This window comes from Gadus morhua, chromosome 9, assembly GCF_902167405.1.
Source record: "Gadus morhua chromosome 9, gadMor3.0, whole genome shotgun sequence".
Lineage (NCBI taxonomy): Eukaryota > Metazoa > Chordata > Actinopteri > Gadiformes > Gadidae > Gadus > Gadus morhua.
In genome coordinates this window covers 21,683,065-21,702,745 of record NC_044056.1, presented here as the reverse complement: position 1 = coordinate 21,702,745, position 19,681 = coordinate 21,683,065, and the positions used below count along the sequence as shown (strand labels likewise).

At 47.7% G+C, this 19,681-nt stretch overlaps 1 protein-coding gene across 2 annotated transcripts in view; it reads right to left on the bottom strand.

The window, feature by feature from the left end:
- Positions 1-697: 697 nt before the first annotated feature.
- otud7a (OTU deubiquitinase 7A) overlaps positions 698-19,681 on the bottom strand; it is a 35,510-nt gene continuing 16,526 nt past the window's right edge. For both annotated transcript variants that reach the window (XM_030366364.1, XM_030366365.1), the window contains 7 exons: positions 18,360-18,487; positions 17,353-17,465; positions 12,145-12,272; positions 9,820-9,969; positions 5,132-5,246; positions 4,109-4,193; positions 698-3,901 (listed from right to left, as the gene is read on the bottom strand). In XM_030366364.1, coding sequence (XP_030222224.1) covers positions 2,327-3,901; positions 4,109-4,193; positions 5,132-5,246; positions 9,820-9,969; positions 12,145-12,272; positions 17,353-17,465; positions 18,360-18,487 — 2,294 coding nt within the window. In that variant the 3' untranslated portion in view covers positions 698-2,326. The remainder of the gene's footprint in view (positions 3,902-4,108; positions 4,194-5,131; positions 5,247-9,819; positions 9,970-12,144; positions 12,273-17,352; positions 17,466-18,359; positions 18,488-19,681) is intronic.

The window sequence follows — 19,681 nt, the reverse complement described above, 5'->3', positions numbered from 1 at the left end:
ACATAGCAACTAGGAGTAATGTTCTAATCTACTGTAATGGTGATCTGAAGCATGAGGAATAAATTGGCCCTGACCCACACACTGCCTCCACTACCAGCCTCTTGTCACAAGACTCCCCCAAAGAACATGGAATTCATCTCACACACACGACAGGCCAACAGAGCAACTCTGTTCAGTGGCGCTATGGCTACAGCTTTTAGCCAGAGCTAGCCAACCAGACAGATATGTGGTGGAAAAGTAACAGCGTAGAAACCAAACGTTTTGGATGAAATGTTTAAGCAGTCGATGGAATAGGAGGGTCCTGATGAGGATGTTTAATGGAAAAGTAAACATAATTTGAAAGGTTGTTTATTCAAAGCTAAATCCCCATTAACATCTTATGGAAGTCCTTGATATGAAGTATCAACTTCATTCATAATCATGGCCTCCTGCCTTGCTAGTACAAAGCTTTACCCCGCTGGCTGTTTTGGTTGGCCAAATGTCAGTATTAAAAAAGGATTGGGTTACGGTTAACTCTAACCCTATTGAATAATGTATGAATTCATACCTTCGTTAACATGAACACCAATAGTAAGTAAATTATTAATATTAACTCATGCTAAGTAATGGTTGAATATTGTACCCTTATTGTAAACTTGTCAATTTGTCACCTATAGCTATCATCTCAAGTAAAGCAACCAATTAAACAAGACATCCAACAGTTGGAACAATAGAACATTTTATTATCATTTAACATTTGTACCTAATGTGCAAATAAACCATTTTAAGTTGTGTAAAACGTTAAAAATAAAACAAATACAAAATAATATCTTAAGACTTCTAACATGGGGAGAGTCCATGACGCCCGTCACGCGGGGGTGGCCTACGAACACAGAGGAGAACCGAGACAGGCAGTGGACATCCTTGGCCAGGAGGGACACTCAGCAAAGGACAGCAGGGCAGAACCATCCAGGCGTCACCAAAACGAACAGCACGGTACAAACACGACTTCTTACCGGAGTAACGGGAATAAGCGGAGAAAAGAAAGAAAAACAAAACGGAAAAGCACTTGGGAGGCCCGGGGAGGGGGAGGGGTTTGACGCCCACTGATTGGTTAAAGCACTAATGATGTCACAAAGGCTTGAGGTGCTCTCAGCGGCAGGTGCTTTTGAATGGCCTCCGAGTGTGTGGGAACACACAACGTCACGTCTGGACCGGCGTCGCGGCGGTACCGTCGGTCGTGTGTTTGGGCACAGTGTTGGGTGTGGGGAATGTGACACAGAACTACGTTTCAGACAGAACGGCTTTGGCTTGCTCGGACATCCCACCATGTTTCACACCAAGAAAGTTAGCAGTGGTTTGCAGTTGGTTTCAGGGGACACGCCACAAACACCAAACATCTAAGTACCAATTGATCCAATGCATATTATTCGTCTTTTGGCACATCATGTCTAGCCTGCAATTTATGACCGCCATTGGCGACTTTCTAAGGAAGCCGATTTGGCAGTGCTTGTGATATCTAGGAGTGTTGCCAAGTGCAGGAATCTTCATGGTATTTCACACAATGCTGCGACTCCAATTCAGACACTTTGGAAATATTCCCTTGCCGCATAAAAAGCAAAGGTGTAGGTATATTTCACAAATGAAACAGCTTTACAGTAGGTCTTATTTAAGCGCTAATATCAATAGGTTCTATGCGTGTATGTTCCTGCACTGCACGTTTGTTAACAAAAGCACACTGTGACGACCCTTAACCATGTACAAGACAGAGTTAACTTACAGTAGCTATCATCGGTGCATAGACAAAATTGGAAGAGGTGTAGCAAAAAACACCAAGTTATTGCTTCAAGTTCAACACCTCTCGTTGTTTCTCTTTTGATTTCAAAACACCTATAGTAATTCCCACAAATACATTTTGAAGAACTGATCAAAAGTATAGCATTCGAAACTGATCCAACCGCCGAGCCATTCTCTCTCCTTAAAAAAAAACATCAAATGACTTGCATTCGTTAAAATGTGTGTTTCCCTCCCTCACATACACATGACCCACGACGATAGATGGCTTTTACTCTAAAACAAGTAAAATAGCACATTTAACGCGACAGAAAACACAAGTAGCACAATATCTGGCCAAAGGTGCTCACTGTTTCCAGTTCTCCATACCCTGTAATTAAGAACTATTCTTCAGCAACGAGAGAGGGTAACAAGGGCGCACACACAGGAGTGGTGTTCAACAGAGTGGTACGATTTGGTGCCATCAGCCTACACTGAATGCTGAGTGCAGATGGCATTGTCTGTCACCTTGTCTCCCGTGGTCTTCGTGAGTCCCGGCCGGCGCCGGCGGTGGCTACGCGGTGGGCCGGTACGTCTTGCTCTCCCTCTCCTTGCGCCTCACGTCCTCTCTGAAGCAGTAGGAGCAGTAGTGATCTGTCTCCGGCCTGCCGTAGAAAGAGCAGTCGTCCCTCTTGCAGCGGCGCTGAGGGAAACAGTACAGGTAGGACCCCCCGGGGGTCGGACCGCCCGCTCTGTCGTGGCCGAGCCGGGAGCGCGGGGAGGGGTCCTCCTCGTCGGCGAACTCCAGGCAGTCGCGGACGTCGCCCGCGTTGAAGCCGTTGGTGTAGGTGTGGGACTTGTGCTCGGCTGGCAGGTTGTACGCCAGGCTGTCGACAGTGCTGACGGTGCGCACCCCCGACAGGCGCGCCGGGCTGTAGCTCTGGGAGGACAGCGTTCGGTTCTGCTGGGGGTACGTGGCGCATGTTTTCAGGGAGCCCGCCGCCCCGGGCTTGCAGGGGTTCTCGCGGTAGCGGGACGACTGCACGTTGACGTCCCGCAGGTGGATGACGCTGTGCCTCTGGACGGGAGGCGTATGGCTGTAATGGGCAGACACGGGGATGGACCCGGGCCTCTTGGCCTCCAGGCTAGGGGAGGGGTAGCTGGGAAGTGAAACAGGGACCGGGTGACACACCCGCTGGGCCACGGGAGGTGTGGGGAGAGGCGGCACAGAGACTGGGATGGAGGGCACTAGAGGAGTAGGGCTGTCCCGGCCCTGCACCTTAGGGCCCAGTAATGGCTGTGAGCTTTGGCTGTGGCTGTGGGTCTGCCTGTGCGGTGGCAGGATTGGAGAACAGCTGACCGGAGGGGAGCTGTCTACTCTTTCCTTCTGGGCGATGGCGTCCTCCTGGTCCACCTTCTTCCCCACCGGGCCCGGCTTCTTCTCCTCGTCCTTCTTCTGCTCCTGCTCCTGGCTGAAGCGCTCCTGGGCGTTGCTCAGGTAGTAGCTGATCATCTCCTCGTGGAACTGGTGCCGGTGGCTGGTCAGCAGCAGCCCGGCGAAGATGAACTTGCGCTCGCCCTGCATCGCGGCCCTCAGGATGTTGACGCTGAGCGTGACGTCGGTGCTGTACCTCCAGCTCTCCGGCGTCCTGTCCCCCAGGATCTTCCCCGCGCCGTCCGGCCTCTCGGCGGGGGAGGTGCTGGAGACCTTCTCTCCGTCCGTGGGGGAGGGACTGGTGACCTTCTCTGAGGAGGTGGAGCTGGTGGACTGGCCGGACTCCTCCTTGCCGGCCTTGCTGCTCTTGGGCTCCCTCTTCTTCATCTTCTCTCCGGCTCCGGTGTCCCCGGTCCGCCCGGGGCCCGAGTTGGATTTGTTCATCTTGCCGTGCACCAGGCCGCCAAGACCGCCCATGTTCTTTTTCAACTTGATGCCGAGGGTCTTGCTGAAGCTGCCCAGCTTGTTGGCCACCGAGTCGGCCCGGTTTCGCTCTTTGTCCTTGCGCTGTTTGTCCTTGTCCTTGTCGGGCTTGCCGGCGTTGATGTTGGAGTTGCTGCCCACGGACTCCCGGTCCGAGTCGATGGACTCAGCCAGAGACCGGACGTCCTCGCCTGCCGAGGCGGTGGGAGACTCTGGCTGAGCGAGAGGAGCCTACGAATCACATCAAATACATAAATAATTGTTTAAGTATACCTGGTTTCACCGTAGTATCATCAAAGGTATGCTGGCCCAATGGGTTTATTTGTAAGATTCATAGACTACCACTATCACATACTAATGCAGTCCCCACTGCCCTAGTTTATGTTCATGTTTATTTACTGATCTATACATTATGTATTCGTGGATTAAAGGTGTTACCCTTGTTTCTGATGGGATTCGGATCCAGGTTACATTCATGTAGTTGTGCAGCAGATTCAGTTTAGCCTCCAGAGACAGAATGAGCCTGTAAGAAGATATAATAACTATTAAATAAAGGCAATTACTGATTAAGGTAAGGTTCACAATTAATATTAGAAGCATTTTTTTTAACATTTGTTGAAATTCTGTGAACGTCTCAATAGCAATCAATGTTCAAATGCTCTGGCAAAGAAAAATAAGAAATCCGCTATCTATATCTCTGTTGGAAGTTGAGCCAGCACACTCATGTCATTCAGCCCGAATGACATAATTGGATGGCTTACCTGTCCGTCTAGATACAGACCCGCCTACCTGTGAGCATTCCATCCGTGCGCTCATCGCGCATGACCAGAGTCTTCCACAAGGCTAGGCAGATCTACTGCTGAGCTCTAAAGCTAGTCACGGGAGGGAGGCCCGGGATTATATCGGTTGGTTTAAAATCAAGCTCACTCTGGCTGGTTGCTCAGAATTGCCTGGCCTACCTTTAAAGCATGTACAGTAACTTTGAAGGTTAATCCATATTTACTAATGAAGTCATTGGCTCATTGTTCTACAAACAACATGTACGGCAAACTGTCAGATGCCTCATTTAAAGTAGTGTGTAATAATGGACCCTCTTTAGAAAATATCTATTAAATAGTTACGGAGGCAAAACTAATTGGTAGGTATGACAGGGAGGAATGTGGAACACACACCGTTTCTTACATAAACCCAATAAAGTCAGCAAAGGCCGACACAAAGGAATTCAGTTGGAGTGAGCAGATTCCAGAGACCGAATCTCTCACATGACTTCCAATACTCCCTCCAACTGTCTTTCCCTTTTTTTAAGCCTGCCTAGATTGACCAAAACTGGGTCGTTTTGGAAATATTCTTTCCATGGAGCGCTTTGGTGGACAGCACCCTACCAGCGTTAGTATACCGGTAGCAGTAACTGGTATTAGTCATACCAGTAGCAGTAGTAATACAAGTATAACCAGCACATACTTGGCTAGCTTGGTCTTGTCGGTGTCATCACTCCCCCAGACCCAGTCCCTCCCCGGGTCAACGGCGTAATGGAGGGCGAGCAACTTGTGCTCCGAGTCCGTCAGGGGAACAATGGCTAAAAGAAAAAAAAGACATCAGCATTTTAGTTCAGTCGGACAAAAGTGGTCATCTCTATAACGTACACAGCCACCATGCTGACCATGTTACAAAGGAAGACAGCGTTGGATTCCATTACACAGCAAAACAAAATCGACGCCAAATATCTTGCACCCATATGCCTGTCATCCTATCACAATAAAACTATGAGTTATCCACGTCTGAAACCGCTTTTAATGCAGCAGCAATCCTAATGGCTAGAGCTCATGGCAGCCCTCCAACCATTAGTGCTTTGAATGCCTCACTTGAAAGAGCTTAGAGCACCATATTAACCCATCAATAACTTGCATGTCTTCTTGACTCCACATTTGTACATTTGTCTGAAAAAGTGATCCAAGCGAGTCACGTATAGTAGAAGCTAGATCAGGGTGTACTTCTGTCTGTGATACTGAGTAGACCCTGAGCATCTAGCCCAGAGCGGTAGCATGCTGACCTAGCATGGACTCACATTAACAGTTGGACAGTTTTAGCACTGAAATGTGTATTTTTGTGTCTGTATGTATGTAGTATGTATGTGTGTAACTGTATGCATATATGTATATGTATGTGTGAAGTGGCTCAATGTGTGCTCCCCCACCCCCCTCCCTCCCTCCACTTCTTCCACCTGAAGGCCCCCCCTATAGGCTGGGTGTTGTGGGGACAGTGTGTGTGTGTGTGTGTGGGGCGGTGGGGGATGTTTTTCCTGGTGACAGCAGACGCCCAGCCTGTTCAGGCCCAGGACATTCCAGCCCTCACTGTCAGTCCCAGATGGAGCTTGCAGCCTCCTTCCTGCTTTAGCAGCTCTGCCAATAGGCTGCTCCTCTGCGGTGCCGGCTCTCTGTAGAGGAGGACTCACTGCAGAGAGCCGCGGCCCCTCCTCGTTCCACGCTGGCTGAGCTGGAAGGCTATCAGATTCAGGTTCCCTTATCTCTGCCCCCTCGCTCTATCGCTCACTCTCATTGTGCAGGGCAGGGCTCGAAGGGCGCGCAAGAGCTCAACCCAACCTGGAGCTTGTTATGAGTGCTCCACCGTGTCTGACCGTACCACGCAGACACAAGGTGAATTAGACAATCCAATCATCCGGCCCGATGCCGTGTGTCTTCCCCCGGTCAGGAGTTCCGAGGCGTCTCTGTCATCGGTTCTCCCCCGGAGTTTCGTTTGGTGATAATCAGATTTCAAGTGAACATCGCCTGTGTCTCTGGAGCACAGCAGGGCCACTCTAAGGTCAGACTGTGAGGCCCGGCAAGAGACAATGGACTCTCCGGAGATGCCCCCCCGTGCTACTGGGTGGGGATCCTGTCCTCCTCCCACAAATCAGCTGAACCAAACCGCCCCCCCCCCCCCCCAAACCGCCCCTCCCTGTCCGCACGCAAAACCGCAGATTGAATCGCGTGTGTGCAAATGATATCAGAGCATTGCTGCGTTGTGAGGCGAGTGAGCTGTGGAGGGTTGGAGGTGTCAGTGGCTGAGCACCAGAACCACGGTCAGGACATTAACCTCTCGTCCCAGTGAGCAGCTGTTGAAAAGGAGTTTGCGGATTAGGACAGCACTTAGGTCGATTGATTGCCTCTTTGACCAAGGCGAGGGCTGAGGTTTTTCGCAAAAGTCCAACGTCGTAACCTTCAGACACGTTTGAATTCCTGACGTCGGGCCCCTATGCACAGCTGCAGACTGAGAGGGCCACAAATCACCACAGGAAACAGCAGGAGGGAGAACCAAGCACATGTTTTCTTTCGCCTCACACATTTTCTACTGCGTAAACACGGTGTTTACTGGCGTAGGAGCTGCATTGAAATAATACATGGAAAGAACCTCAAACCGTGTTTATACACACAGTGGATCACCACATTGATTCCGTTTACAGTTGATCTGCAAGTCCCCTCATGTCTTTACGTACTGAGATACAAGGACTACGAAACCAAGAGGTGGTGCATGGGTTTTGCCACGTTGTGTAGATGCATAATTGGGAAGGTGGTCTTTTCTTTAAATACCACTGTGGCTCATGAAGGGATAGCCCCAGCTTTCTGTAGGGCTGGTCCTGCTTACAACTCGTTGTTAAACCCCAGGCCGGAGTGGTCCAGGGCAGCGGCGATGAGCACCGGTCATTATCACGTTAACTGTAAGGGAGGCAGGCAGTCCGCTCCCTGACAGAAACACAAGCCCTGGTTAAGGTTCAGCTCAGTGCAAGACCCACCAGACGTACCGTCCAGGAACCAAAACAAACTCTGCGCCCCCGAGGAGGGAAAAAAAACCTGCTTAGAAATGCAGAATTTGAAAGAGAAAGAAAGTCTTCATTCTTCAGGAAAAAAGGAGAAAATCCAGGGATTTTCTTAGCCCTTCCCTGCATGGCGGTCTCACCGACGGCGGACCACCATCAAAGAGCGGGTGGCGTGATGTGTCAGTGGACTCGGGTTACCGCGAAGGGGCTCCTATAATCTATCCACCCATTGAGCTGAATACAGGGCCAGTGTGTTCCTGGCTGCCTGGCACCTGAACACACACCGATACCACCTCGTGGAGCGGGGCTGGGGGGAACACAGTGTGGTCGGGCCTGGAACAGGGAGTGTATCTCTCTCTCTCCTCCGAGGGCAGGACAGGAGGAGGGGGAGACGTCTTGGTGTGGTTTCGAGGGGACACCTGTTTCGGTGGTCAAACTTCTAGAGTGGGATGAGAACGGTGTCGAGTTTGAGGGTGCCCCCAGCAGGCTGCTCCGTATTGTGTCTAGTCTAGACATTACGGAGGTTTGCCTTATAGCACAATGATCTACAGATATGCTATGATGCGTGATCACACACACGATGATCTGCGTCTGATTATGAATCTGCAAATGCCTGTGATGAGGCAGTGCATGGTGCTGTACACACATAAAGGAGATGACTGCAGACAAAATGTTCTCTACTCCCGGCAAGGAACATCATGTACCAGAGATGAAGTAGGGTTACGCACTGACTTTGTGATAGAGGGACTGATGCTTTATATTGGCCGCATGCGCCATCTTGTGGTGGAACTAAGAATTACCCTTAGTGAAGTCAATCCCCGGTGAAGAGCAGAGCTTCAATGTACGACTTTTGCAAAGAGGCTGAGTGACTGGCTGGGTGGGTGGCTGGTTGGCTGGCTGACTGGATGGCTGGATGTCAGATGGTTTAAACCTCTGTTCTTGATAATGGTTCTAAGTGGTTGTACCCAGATTTAATTACTAGGTCTGTGTCTGTAGGCCAGGAATAGCACTTTACCCAGGCCCAGAGACAGCAGGAAAAGCAGACAAAGACAAACAGAGAGAGAGAGAGAGAGAGAGAGAGAGAGAGAGAGAGGAGAGAGAGAGAGAGAGAGAGAGAGAGAGAGAGAGAGAGAGAGAGAGAGAGAGAGAGAGAGAGAGAGAGAGAGAGAGAGAGAGAGAGAGAGAGGGCCAGTTCCTGACACAAATGACCAGGGTGTTCCGCCCAGAGGAAGAGATACAGAGGGGTGCTGTGACTACCGAGGCTGGTTGTCAAGGAGACTCAGTCTGTTTGTCACCCTTTAAGGAACTCCTTGTGAGACCTCAGACCTGGCAATGCCTTCCCAACAGGAAAGTCAAAATTCCAAATAGCCAGCAGTTCACAGCCCTCCCGGCAGGACTAGAATAACAGACCCGGGCGTGGAACTAATCCACTCTATAAAAGGCACCACATATTTAATTTGTGGTGGGAAATGCAAGGTCATCTAAAGCCCCTGCACGCTTTTTGGTCAAGGACTAGATTCAAACCACTAGTTTACTGAGAAACCACAGCAGTGTGCATCCAACACTGGTCACACACTAATGGCTCAGAGGTCTCTCTCTCTCTCTCTCTCCTCTCTCTCTCTCTCTCTCTCTCTCGCTCTCGCTCTCTCTCTCTCTCTCTCTCTCTCTCTCTCTCTCTCTCGCTCTCTCTCTCTCTCTCTCTCTCTCTGTGTGTGGGGGTTATTCCCTGGTTCCAGCTTCTGCCTGGCCTGCCTTAATAATGCATAAGAGGTAATTAGACTGCGGCCTTATGCATTATTCATCCTGAGCTGGACCAGCCTTTTGGCTCTCAAACTAGGCTGAGGTGTAAAAGCGAACTGACCAGCTTCAATTTAGCTCCATGTTTTGGGCAGTCCGAAGCTTCGTTTCCCATGTCTCACACAACATGCTTGACATTCAAACGTTGTGCCTCTGACCAGCACCACGATGCACATGCATTGATTGTGCGTTCAAGTAGTGTTCAAGTAGATGTATTGATTTGACCTTGATTCAACAGGGTGAGTCCAGGGCCGTAGCCAGGGTTGAAAAACATTGAGGTGCGGGGGGCGGGGCTTCAGATGCGTGGGTTCGGTTTTGTTGGAGGGGATGTCGTTGGCTCGCGCACCCCAGTTTACTACGAGCATGTGTGAGTCTCATCAAGGCTTAAGCCCCGCTTCTCCAAGAGAGACCTGATGAGCAGCATCACACCACACTGACGCAACGTGTGTGTGCGTGCGTGTGCGTGTGCGTGCGTGCGTGCGTGCGTGCGTGCGTGCGTGCGTGCGTGCGTGCGTGCGTGCGTGTGTGCTCCGGTCACCTTGTTCCCTCTGCTGGTCCCTCTGCTCCATGGACACCAGGGCAGAGAAGTGTGCCTGGTCGTAGGCCAGCACCAGCGGGGAGCAGTGGCAGCGGCTGGGGGTGACCTCCAGGGGCAGGTACAGCCCCCCGAACGGGATAGGGGCGAACGCTGCAGTGGGGGTACAACGAGGAGACGTCTAGGTCAGATGCTTTTATTAGAGGTTTTCCAATACGGTCATTTATCAGTCTTTGTTTCCCTGTACTTGTGCTCTGAAATCCACACCCATGTGTTTGGATGGTGGCTGGTTTAAAGATCCCATATCATGCTTTTTAGGGTTAATAAATATATTCAGGGATACTACTAGAATAGGGTTATATCCCTGTGAAATACGCCTTATTATTCACTGCTTATTTCTGCAAAACCTATTTCTTATTTGTATCATGTCGCGTTAAGGCTCCCCTCCAAAGTAGCCCAGTCTGATGTGATTGGTTGGACGCCTTTGCACCAGGATCTGCAGATTCACACCCATGAGAAGTTGTAAACAATGTAGGCCGGGAGTACGTCACACTATCACAGAAGTAAAGTTTGAGCCTAAATGAGCTGTTTCACGCACTTAGCAAGGGGCATTCTCGTTGGGCTTGAACACTCCCCATGGCTCTGACTTTCTAGCTTAGAAGACGTAAAACATATACATGCGGCATATAACAGTCTAAGGTCACGTTTATACGTAGCAGGGTATTTATAGAAACTAATATTTCCCCCCCTCCGTTTTCAAAAATAACATTGTGCACACATCGTTTTCAAAAAAGTTGTCGTTTACATCAAAACACATAAATACGCCGTCGAGCGCCATTATAACTATGGCAAACCTATGGGCGGCAGTGTAGGGAGAAGGATAAAGCCATGCAAGCCAATCAGAATCCTCAGAATCAACAACAATGAATAACACAAGCGTCTTCCTGTAACAAACAAACTGTAAACATAGGGCGCTCCTATGACGTTAAGCATTTCCTGGTGCATAATGTGACGCTTCAGAACCTAAAACCCTGTTTCTCCCCGTTGACACGACAACACATAACCAGCGTTTTCAGAAATCTCTACTTTGGCCGGATTTTTTAGAAATGATCGTTTTCTTTGACAAAAACTGCGTTTTCGTGTAAATTTGAGGCAAAACCGCGTGGAAATATCTGCGTTTTCCCTTCGTGTAAACGGGGCCTAAAGCAAAGGGAAGAGCCTTCAAGCAGCCTCACCCAGCCTGAGTCGGACTGATCGGACTCTGGGTGGGTGAGGCTGCACACCTGTTCTGCATTGGGCAATCAACGTGCACAGGTTTAACCAGCATTGTGTTGATGCTGATTAGGAGGTGTACCGTGGTGCCATGTGCCAGATCGTCCCTGAGTTAGGAGTTGGCTAGTTTAACCTGCTGCCCGTTGATTGCTCAATGTACAACAGGTGTGCAGCCTCACCCTCACAGTCCAGTCAGTTAATCAGTCAACAGGTGAGGCTGCTTAAACAAGCTATGATCCACGCATCCATTCCACAACGTATAATATTATATTGAATTGATTTAATCTTACAAGATAAGACAAGATGGTACTTTGTTGGTCCCAGGCAGGAAATACACATTGTCAGAGGGCCTCCGTTTATTTGTTTGAAAATGTATCGTCGTTCCGTCTGTGTTTCTGTCGGTGCTTCTGTCTGTCCCGTCTGTCCTTCTTCAGGCACCATTCAAGATACAGCGTCTCAATGAAAGCCAACAGCCACACTACGTCCACACCAGTGCAGACCACACTGCAGCCCTGATAGTAACCTTACATTCACACTACATGCGTCCGTCGACGGATGACAGGGGGCGTGTCTAATGTACAGGGGACTAGTCTTTGTAGACGCAGCCTGCATCCAATCAAATCACTTCCCGCTAACAAAGCCGATGTGTGGATATAAATATAAGAAATCAGGTGACTAAAAACCACAGAGCCGACATAACGGACGGACCCACAATGCATTTGGAGAGCGCCCCATGCAAAGTCAATGAGATCCGTCGACGGACGCATGTAGTGTGACTGTAAGGAAAGCCAATGAGACCTATCAACGGATAGGTCACTGGGTGATTTATGCATGGAGAGTGTAGAGACCATTATTGAGCAAATTGCTCCTGTGTTGTTTTTTGGCCTATCCTGTTAAAGTATTCAATCTTTCAAAACAAGAAGTTCAGAGTGTATTAAACAAGTCTCACAATGGCCCGCCACCCAGGCATGTTATCAAAAGATTATGAGTTTGTTTCATAATTATTTGTGGTGGCTCATGTGTTAAAGCCCCCAGGGCCAGATGGACGGAGCCTACCTTCTCCCCCGGAGTCCCGGAGCATGGTGTCGGCCACCACCACGATGGGCCTGCGCAGCACGTGGGCCAGAACGAACACATGGAACTCCTCCAGGCTCTCGTACACCGGCTCCTCAGAGTTATCCACCCTGCACACACACACACGCACACACACGCACACACACGTATACAAACACAAAAACACACACACAGAAACACACGCACACACCAACAAACACACACACAGGGACAAAGAAAAACACACACACAGACAAACACAGCAAAAAACACACACATTCACACACACATATTGTGCGTGCACCCAAACACACACACAGAAACATACAGAGACACACACACAGACACACACATGTTCACACAAACATACACACACACACACAAACACACAATTTAATTTCAGAGCCACTGCATTGGACTGTTATGAGGATTCCCATAAATTGCTTTAATTGTTACAAACCACTACCTATATTAAACCGTATCTCATTCTTCAGCGGTTACTCATCATCTGGTATATCAACCGTCCCACACTATTTACAACCCCATCTATTTATGCAAATCCCAGAGGAACAGAAACAGAGCAATGGAACGAGGACGACGGAGAGCGAGCGAGAAAGAGAGCGAGCTGGGCCGATTAACGCGTGAAACACAAACACGTAAACACACAAACACATAAACACGTAAACACGTAATAATGTAAACGCACAAACACATAAACAAACAAACACATAAACATGCAAACACATAAACCCGTAAACACATAAACGCCCATGCTGCCAAATTGGCGCTAATGAAGAGCCGCTTAATATCCAAATCCCCACGCACCACGCCACATTAGGACACGGCAGATTGTTGCGTTTGGATGCGGTAGTCAGGCCTCTTCACAGCAGCAGCCCCCTTGTGGTAGGTAACCCCCTCCCCCCTCCACCCCCACCTAGCTGAATAACTGAATGATGTGTGAGCTCCTTCCATGCTGCCAGCTAAAGCTAATGTTTATCTAATTAAACACAAACGATCATCCTTACTGTTTACCTGCCGGGCTATATTTTGCATAAATAGAAACCTTTTTTTGTGTATATGTTTATTTTGTTTGTGTGTGTGTATGTAGTCTGGTGTGTTTGTGTGTGTGTGTGTGTGTGTGTGTGTGTGTGTGTGTGTGTGTGTGTGTGTGTGTGTGTTGTGTGTGTGGTGTATGGTGTGTGTGTGTGTGTGTGTGTGTGTGTGTGTTTGTGTGTGTTTGTGGCTGTAGTCTGTGGGTGTGTGTGTGTGTGTGTGTGTGTGTGTGTGTGTGTGTGTGTGTGTGTGTGTGTGTGTGTGTGTGTGTGGTGTGTGGTGTGTGTGTGTGTGTGTGTGTGGGTATGGTCTGTGGGCGTGCCTCTGTGTGCTCCATCTGCGTGACTAGCTAATGGGTAACAGTGAGTGACAGCCAAAGAGTTTTACTGTATTGGAAGGAGTAAGCCAAGCAGATTTAACCGATGGCCCCAGGTTTCTAGATAAACCTTACATTATTCCACAATAATAAAAACATAATCACATGATTGAACAAGCTCACTTAAAGGCATGCTGCTGTAAGTCACATCCAGACCAGCAATACCAAAGAGAACCAGCAGGGGGAGGCGCTACTCTGAAAGAGTGGACTCATGTTTCCTTCAGTTTCAAGTACTCTGGTGTGTATAAGTGGCTTAACTGGCTCAATGCAGTTGTAAAGTTGGTGTCAATGAGTATTTTTGTTGATCCGTTGATTCTTTATTAACTCAAATGGTCTCAATAACCTTGTAAAGTTGGATAGGTCGGACTATTTACACTACACACACGTGTGTGTGTGTGTGGTGTGTGTGTGTTGTGTGTGTGTGTGTGTGTGTGTGGTGTGTGTGTGTGTGTGTGTGTGTGTGTGTGTGGGTGTGTGTGTGTGTGTGTCAGTGTGTGAAGGTGTGTGTGGGTGCGTGTCTTAGTGTGTCTGTCTGTGGGTGTGTGTGTCTGTGCGTGTATACATGTGTGTGTGTAAGTTTACATTAGTGTGTGTGTGTGTGTGTGTGTGTGTGTGTGTGTGTGGTGTGTGTGTGTGTGTGTGTGTGTGTGTGTGTGTGTGTGTGTGTGTGTGTGTGTGTGTGTGTGTTGTGTGTGTGCGTGCGGCGCCAGGGATGGAAATTAACACCACGCCATTTTGCGGGTGGATTTGTATGGTGGCGGGTGAATTGTGTCACTTCACCCGCCACTGTGGCGGGTAATACTTTCCAGTCAGGTCCGATCAAATTTGCATATCTAATACATTCGTTATACGGCGCTGCACAGTTCCACAACCATTACTGTCAACATCCGGGCCCCTTCTTCCTCTACGCCTCTTTTGCTGAACTGCGACTGTCAATATCCGGGATAATATCTGTAACAGGGCTCTCAAGTCTCACGCGTTCGGCGTTAGACACACGCAATTCAACCCATGCACACGCTCACACGCCACACGGTAGGGTAACCAGACGTCCTCTTTTGCCCGGACATGCCCTTTTTTTGACACACTTTTAAAAAATGTGTGTCGGAATTTCAAAATCGTCCGGGATTTTATTAAAGCCTCATATACAGGTGCTGGTCATATTATTAGAATATCATGAAAAAGTTGATTTATTTCATTAATTCCATTTAGAAAGTCAAACCTGTAGAATGTATACATTCATTCCAAACAGACTGATACATTATAAGTGTTTTTTGCCAAAAAGAATATGATTATAGCTGACAACCAATGAAAACCCAAAATTCAACATCTCAGAAAATTAGAATATGGTGAAAAGGTCAGATATTGAAGACACCTGGTGCCACACTCTAATTAGCTAACTAACTCAAAACACCTGGAAAAGCCTTTAAATGGTCTCTCGTTTTGATTCTGTATGACACACAATCATGGGGAAGACTGCTGACTTGACAACTGTCCAAAAGATGACCATTGATACTTTAAAGAAGGAGGGCAAGACACAAAAGGTCATTGCCAAAGAGGTTGGATGTTCCCAGAGCTCTGTGTCCAAGCACATTAATAGAGAGGCGAAGGGAAGAAAAAGATGTGGTAGAAAAGAGTGTACAAGCAAGAGGGATAAACGCGCCCTGGAGAGGATTGTCAAACAAAACCGATTCAAAAATGTGGGGGAGATCCACAAAGAGTGGACTGTAGCTGGAGTCAGTGCTTCAAGAAGCACCACACACCGACGTATGCAAGATATGGGCTTCAGCTGTCGCATTCCTCGTGTAAAGCCACTCTTGAATAAGAGACAACGTCAAAAGCGTCTCGCCTGGGCTCAAGACAAAAGGACTGGACTGCTGCTGAGTGGTCCAAAGTTATGTTTTCAGATGAAAGTAAATTTTGTATCTCCTTTGGAAATCAAGGTCCCAGAGTCTGGAGGAAGACAGGAGAGGCACAGAATCCACGTTGCCTGAAGTCCAGTGTAAAATTTCCACAGTCAGTAATGGTCTGGGGTGCCATGTCATCTGTTGCTGTTGGTCCACTGTGTTTCCTGAGGTCCAGGGTCAATGCAGCAGTCTACCAGGAAGTTTTAGAACACTTTATGCTGCCTGCCGCGGACCAACTTTATGGAGGTGACGATTTCATTTTCCAACATGACTTGGCACCTGCACACAGTGCCAAATCTACCAGTACCTGGTTTAAGGACCATGGTATCCCTCTTCTTGATTGGCCTGCAAACTCACCTGACCTTAACCCCATAGAAAACCTATGGGGTATTGTGAAGCGGAAGATGCGAGATGCCAGACCCAACAATGCTGAAGAGCTGAAGGCCACTATTAAAGCAACCTGGGCTCTCATAACACCTGAGGAGTGCAACAGACTGGTCGACTCCATGCCACGCCGTATTGCTGCAGCAATTCAGGCAAAAGGAGCTGCAACTAAGTATTGATTGCCATACATGCTGAAACTTTCCATGTTCATACTTTTCAGTTGGCCCACATTTCTAAAAAATCATTTTTTGTACTAGTCGTAACTAATATTCTAATTTTCTGAGATACTGAATTTGGGATTTTCAGTAATTGTCAGTACTAATCATCCAAATTAAAAGAAATAAACATTTCAAATATATCACTCTGTGTGTAATGAATTGATATAATATGTAAGTTTCACGTTCTGAATATAATTACTGAAATAAATCAACTTTTTCATGATATTCTAATAATTTGACCAGCACCTGTATGTTCACATTGAATTTGAGTTGCGTTTCTCTGGGTCGTTCACAAACTAGTTAGGCTACGCCCTCCCCTACTCAGTTCTGTTCGCTTCGCATTGGTGGAAGTGAGTAGGGCTAGGGGGAGTGGTTAAGTAGAGCCTTCAGATTGGACGGTTTGACCTACTCAGTTACCGTCGTGTTTTGTATTTATTATTTTACCATTATTGTTTTATAGGGACAAACATTAACAAATTTCTCCTACAGGGGATTGATAAAGTTCTATCTATTGAACAGAAAGAAACACTTGGTCATAATTTACACACTTTACCGCAGCATTGGCCTACTGAATGCCACAGATATATTTTCAGCATTGGACTGAATGCCACACATATTTTCTTCTGAATATTAGTGTTAAGGGCATATAATGCTTACTATCATACGTTAGTTACCATGTCTGTGTGGACACATTTGTATGCAGTCACATGTAAATACAAAAAAACAAATGTTCCTATTGACTTATGATGGTGTAGCCATGCATGTTGTTTTATTATTAATATGTCAATTCGTTTTTTAATGAAAATACTTTGTATAGATGAATTATCCCCAAACTTGTCATCGTAACACCAACTGATGTGTATGAAAAACACTTTTCTTATCTATTGTTACTATTATATTGTTTAAAATGTACGCATATATTAAAAAAATATATATCTTATAAAAAGTGGCTGGTAAAAAAGATGAGTGGCTGGTAGATTTTTAAATCTACCTGCCACAGTGGCTGGTGGGCAAAAAAGTTAATTTCCATCTCTGCTGTGCGCGCTTGCGTGTTTGTGCGTGTGTCTCTAAGCGTGTGTGTTTGTCTGTGCACGCGCATGTTTGTGCGTGTGTCTCTAAGCGTGTCACACGTGTGTGCGCACGTGCATGTGTCTGTGCGTGTGTGTGTGTGTGTGTGTCTGTGTGAGCGTGTGTGTTTGCGTGCGTGACGAGGACCGAGTCTAGATTGGGGCATTGGGGGATTAAGCGTCTGGGCGACTGAGAGGATGTTGCCCACCCTCCGCCGGTGGCTCCGCTCTTGCTGAGGTGAGTGCGTGGTTCGCTGGAGGCCAGCTTCAGCAGCTCGCTCCACTCTCTCTCCCACTCCTCCTCCGTGTAAACCAGGCCCGACTGCACGCACGCACACACACACACACACACACACGGGCATCCACACACAAACACACAGGAAGGAAAATGGAAATTGTGGTGAGCACGTGCTGCAGCCCGCCCACACATCGCCTATTATTATTATTGTAGATCTCTTCTTCTTCTTTTTCTTCTACTTCTGCCGTCCCCAGTGAGCAGGTTATTTTCCACCCGCACCGCACACCCACACATCAGAACCCCCCCTCACGACCAGCGCTTCCGCTGCGCTCGGCTCCTTCACACCAACACCCTGAGTTATCTTCATCTGCGGACGTACGACGGGCCAGTGCAATGAAGTATTGAGCCCTGGCTTGTGTAAGGCAGACAACAAACGAGAACACGGGCGCTGGACCACAGCGTATAAAGTAACGTTTGACATCCAGGATCCTTATTGGGCTGTTCTACATGCAGTTCAAAGACCAGGAGGTACAGGTCCTCAAAGGCTAGCGCAGGGGACACCCACCTTTTTGAACCTGAGAGCTACTTCATGGGTACTGAGTCATACGAAGGGCACCCCGTTTGATACACTTTTCTGAAATTACAAATTTGCTCAGTTTGCCTTTAGTTATATATTACTATTAATGATGATTAATGACACTCATCTATGTGAAACATGTTAATTAATTAAGTCATGTTAATGATTTCTCACAATAATTATCAACGATGACTTAAAAAAGGGGGGAAAGAGTTGTTCCAGAATAAGTAGTGCTATGTTTAGAACAGGCCTGCGGGCGCCTCATGTGGTCCTTGCGGGTGCCGTGTTGGTGACCCCTGGGCTAGCGTATACCGCAGCTTTCCTCACAACACTTTAAGAGTCCACGCGGGTGTGTGCGGGTGAAAGGCATTGTGGGAGCTCCTTCAGGCTGCCGCTCTGACCTCCTTGTTCTGCTGCGTCTGCTGCCAGCGCCAGCGCCGCTTCAGGGCGGCCTGCTCCGTGCCGCTCTGCATCATGGCGTACAGCGACTTCCTCAGCATCAGGTCCCGGTCGTGGAAGCCCCACATCCCTGAGGAACGCACAACACACACCATGTTGGGGGGGCGCGTGGGGGACACACTACCTGCTGCGGGGGGGGGGGGGGGGGGGGGGGCATGGTAAGGGTCACCCACCATGCGTTCAGTAAGGAAACACAAAGAAACACTTTAAGTATTAAGTATTTATGTCGGAGAGAGATGGTATATCAAACCCGGAATCTATGACTTGCTGTTTTTTTATGAATTTAAATATAATGGTAAATGTGATTGTATATACGGCGTTATGGCAAAGAGGACCTTATATATGGCTTTATAAATGACCAGAGCTATTATCAAGAGAGAGCTGTGACGAGAAAAAGGCTGCAGTACCATGCCTGAGCACCAGGGGCAGAGTGGCTAGACAGTGTATTATGCATGGGGGTGAATGACCTCCTTTCAGAGCCGATCCACCATCGCTGAGCTGCACGAAATGCGGCAGCTGCCGAGATCCTCCAGAAGGTCTGCAGTTTTTTAAAAAGGCGTCTAGTGCACACAGCGTGTTTATTACCAGTATGGCCGCTATGATGGCACAGACAGCAGTGTTTCATGACGATGCAGGAGGGAACGACCATCAGCGGACATAAAATAGCCTTTTTCACCTCGGTGGTTTTAGATTTAATTAATATAATGCCATAAAAAAAACATGTCTTCTTATTCACCCGCAGAAAACGACCAGGACAACACAAACCACAAAGTACTAGCTGGTCTAGCGTTGGATTCATGGAGAATCCCTCTTGACTCTCGTCCACTTCTATCCTCTCTCGTCCACTTCTATCCTGCCTATTTATATAGATAAATAACGGTACATATGATTTTATATAAGATGTTACATATGGCTTTATACACAATGTTATAAATTGTGTAATCATTTTTTTTTATTATTATAAATGAGGTAATATAAGCGGTATATATGATGTTGAACATACATATACAGGAGGATGCATAGAGTGTTAGTGTGATATTGTGTTCTATATGAGGTTATATATGGTGTTATAAAAATGTGATACATGACCATTTATAAGACCGTATAATTATGTTATAAATTATGTTATATATTAGGTTATTAATGATGTACTAACTAATGTAATGTATGAAGTTGTGTTATAGCGGCCTATGGCTTTCCACATTGCTTTAAATCAGTCTCTCTGACCTCATGCGGATGGTGTCTGAGGGGAAATGGGGGGACT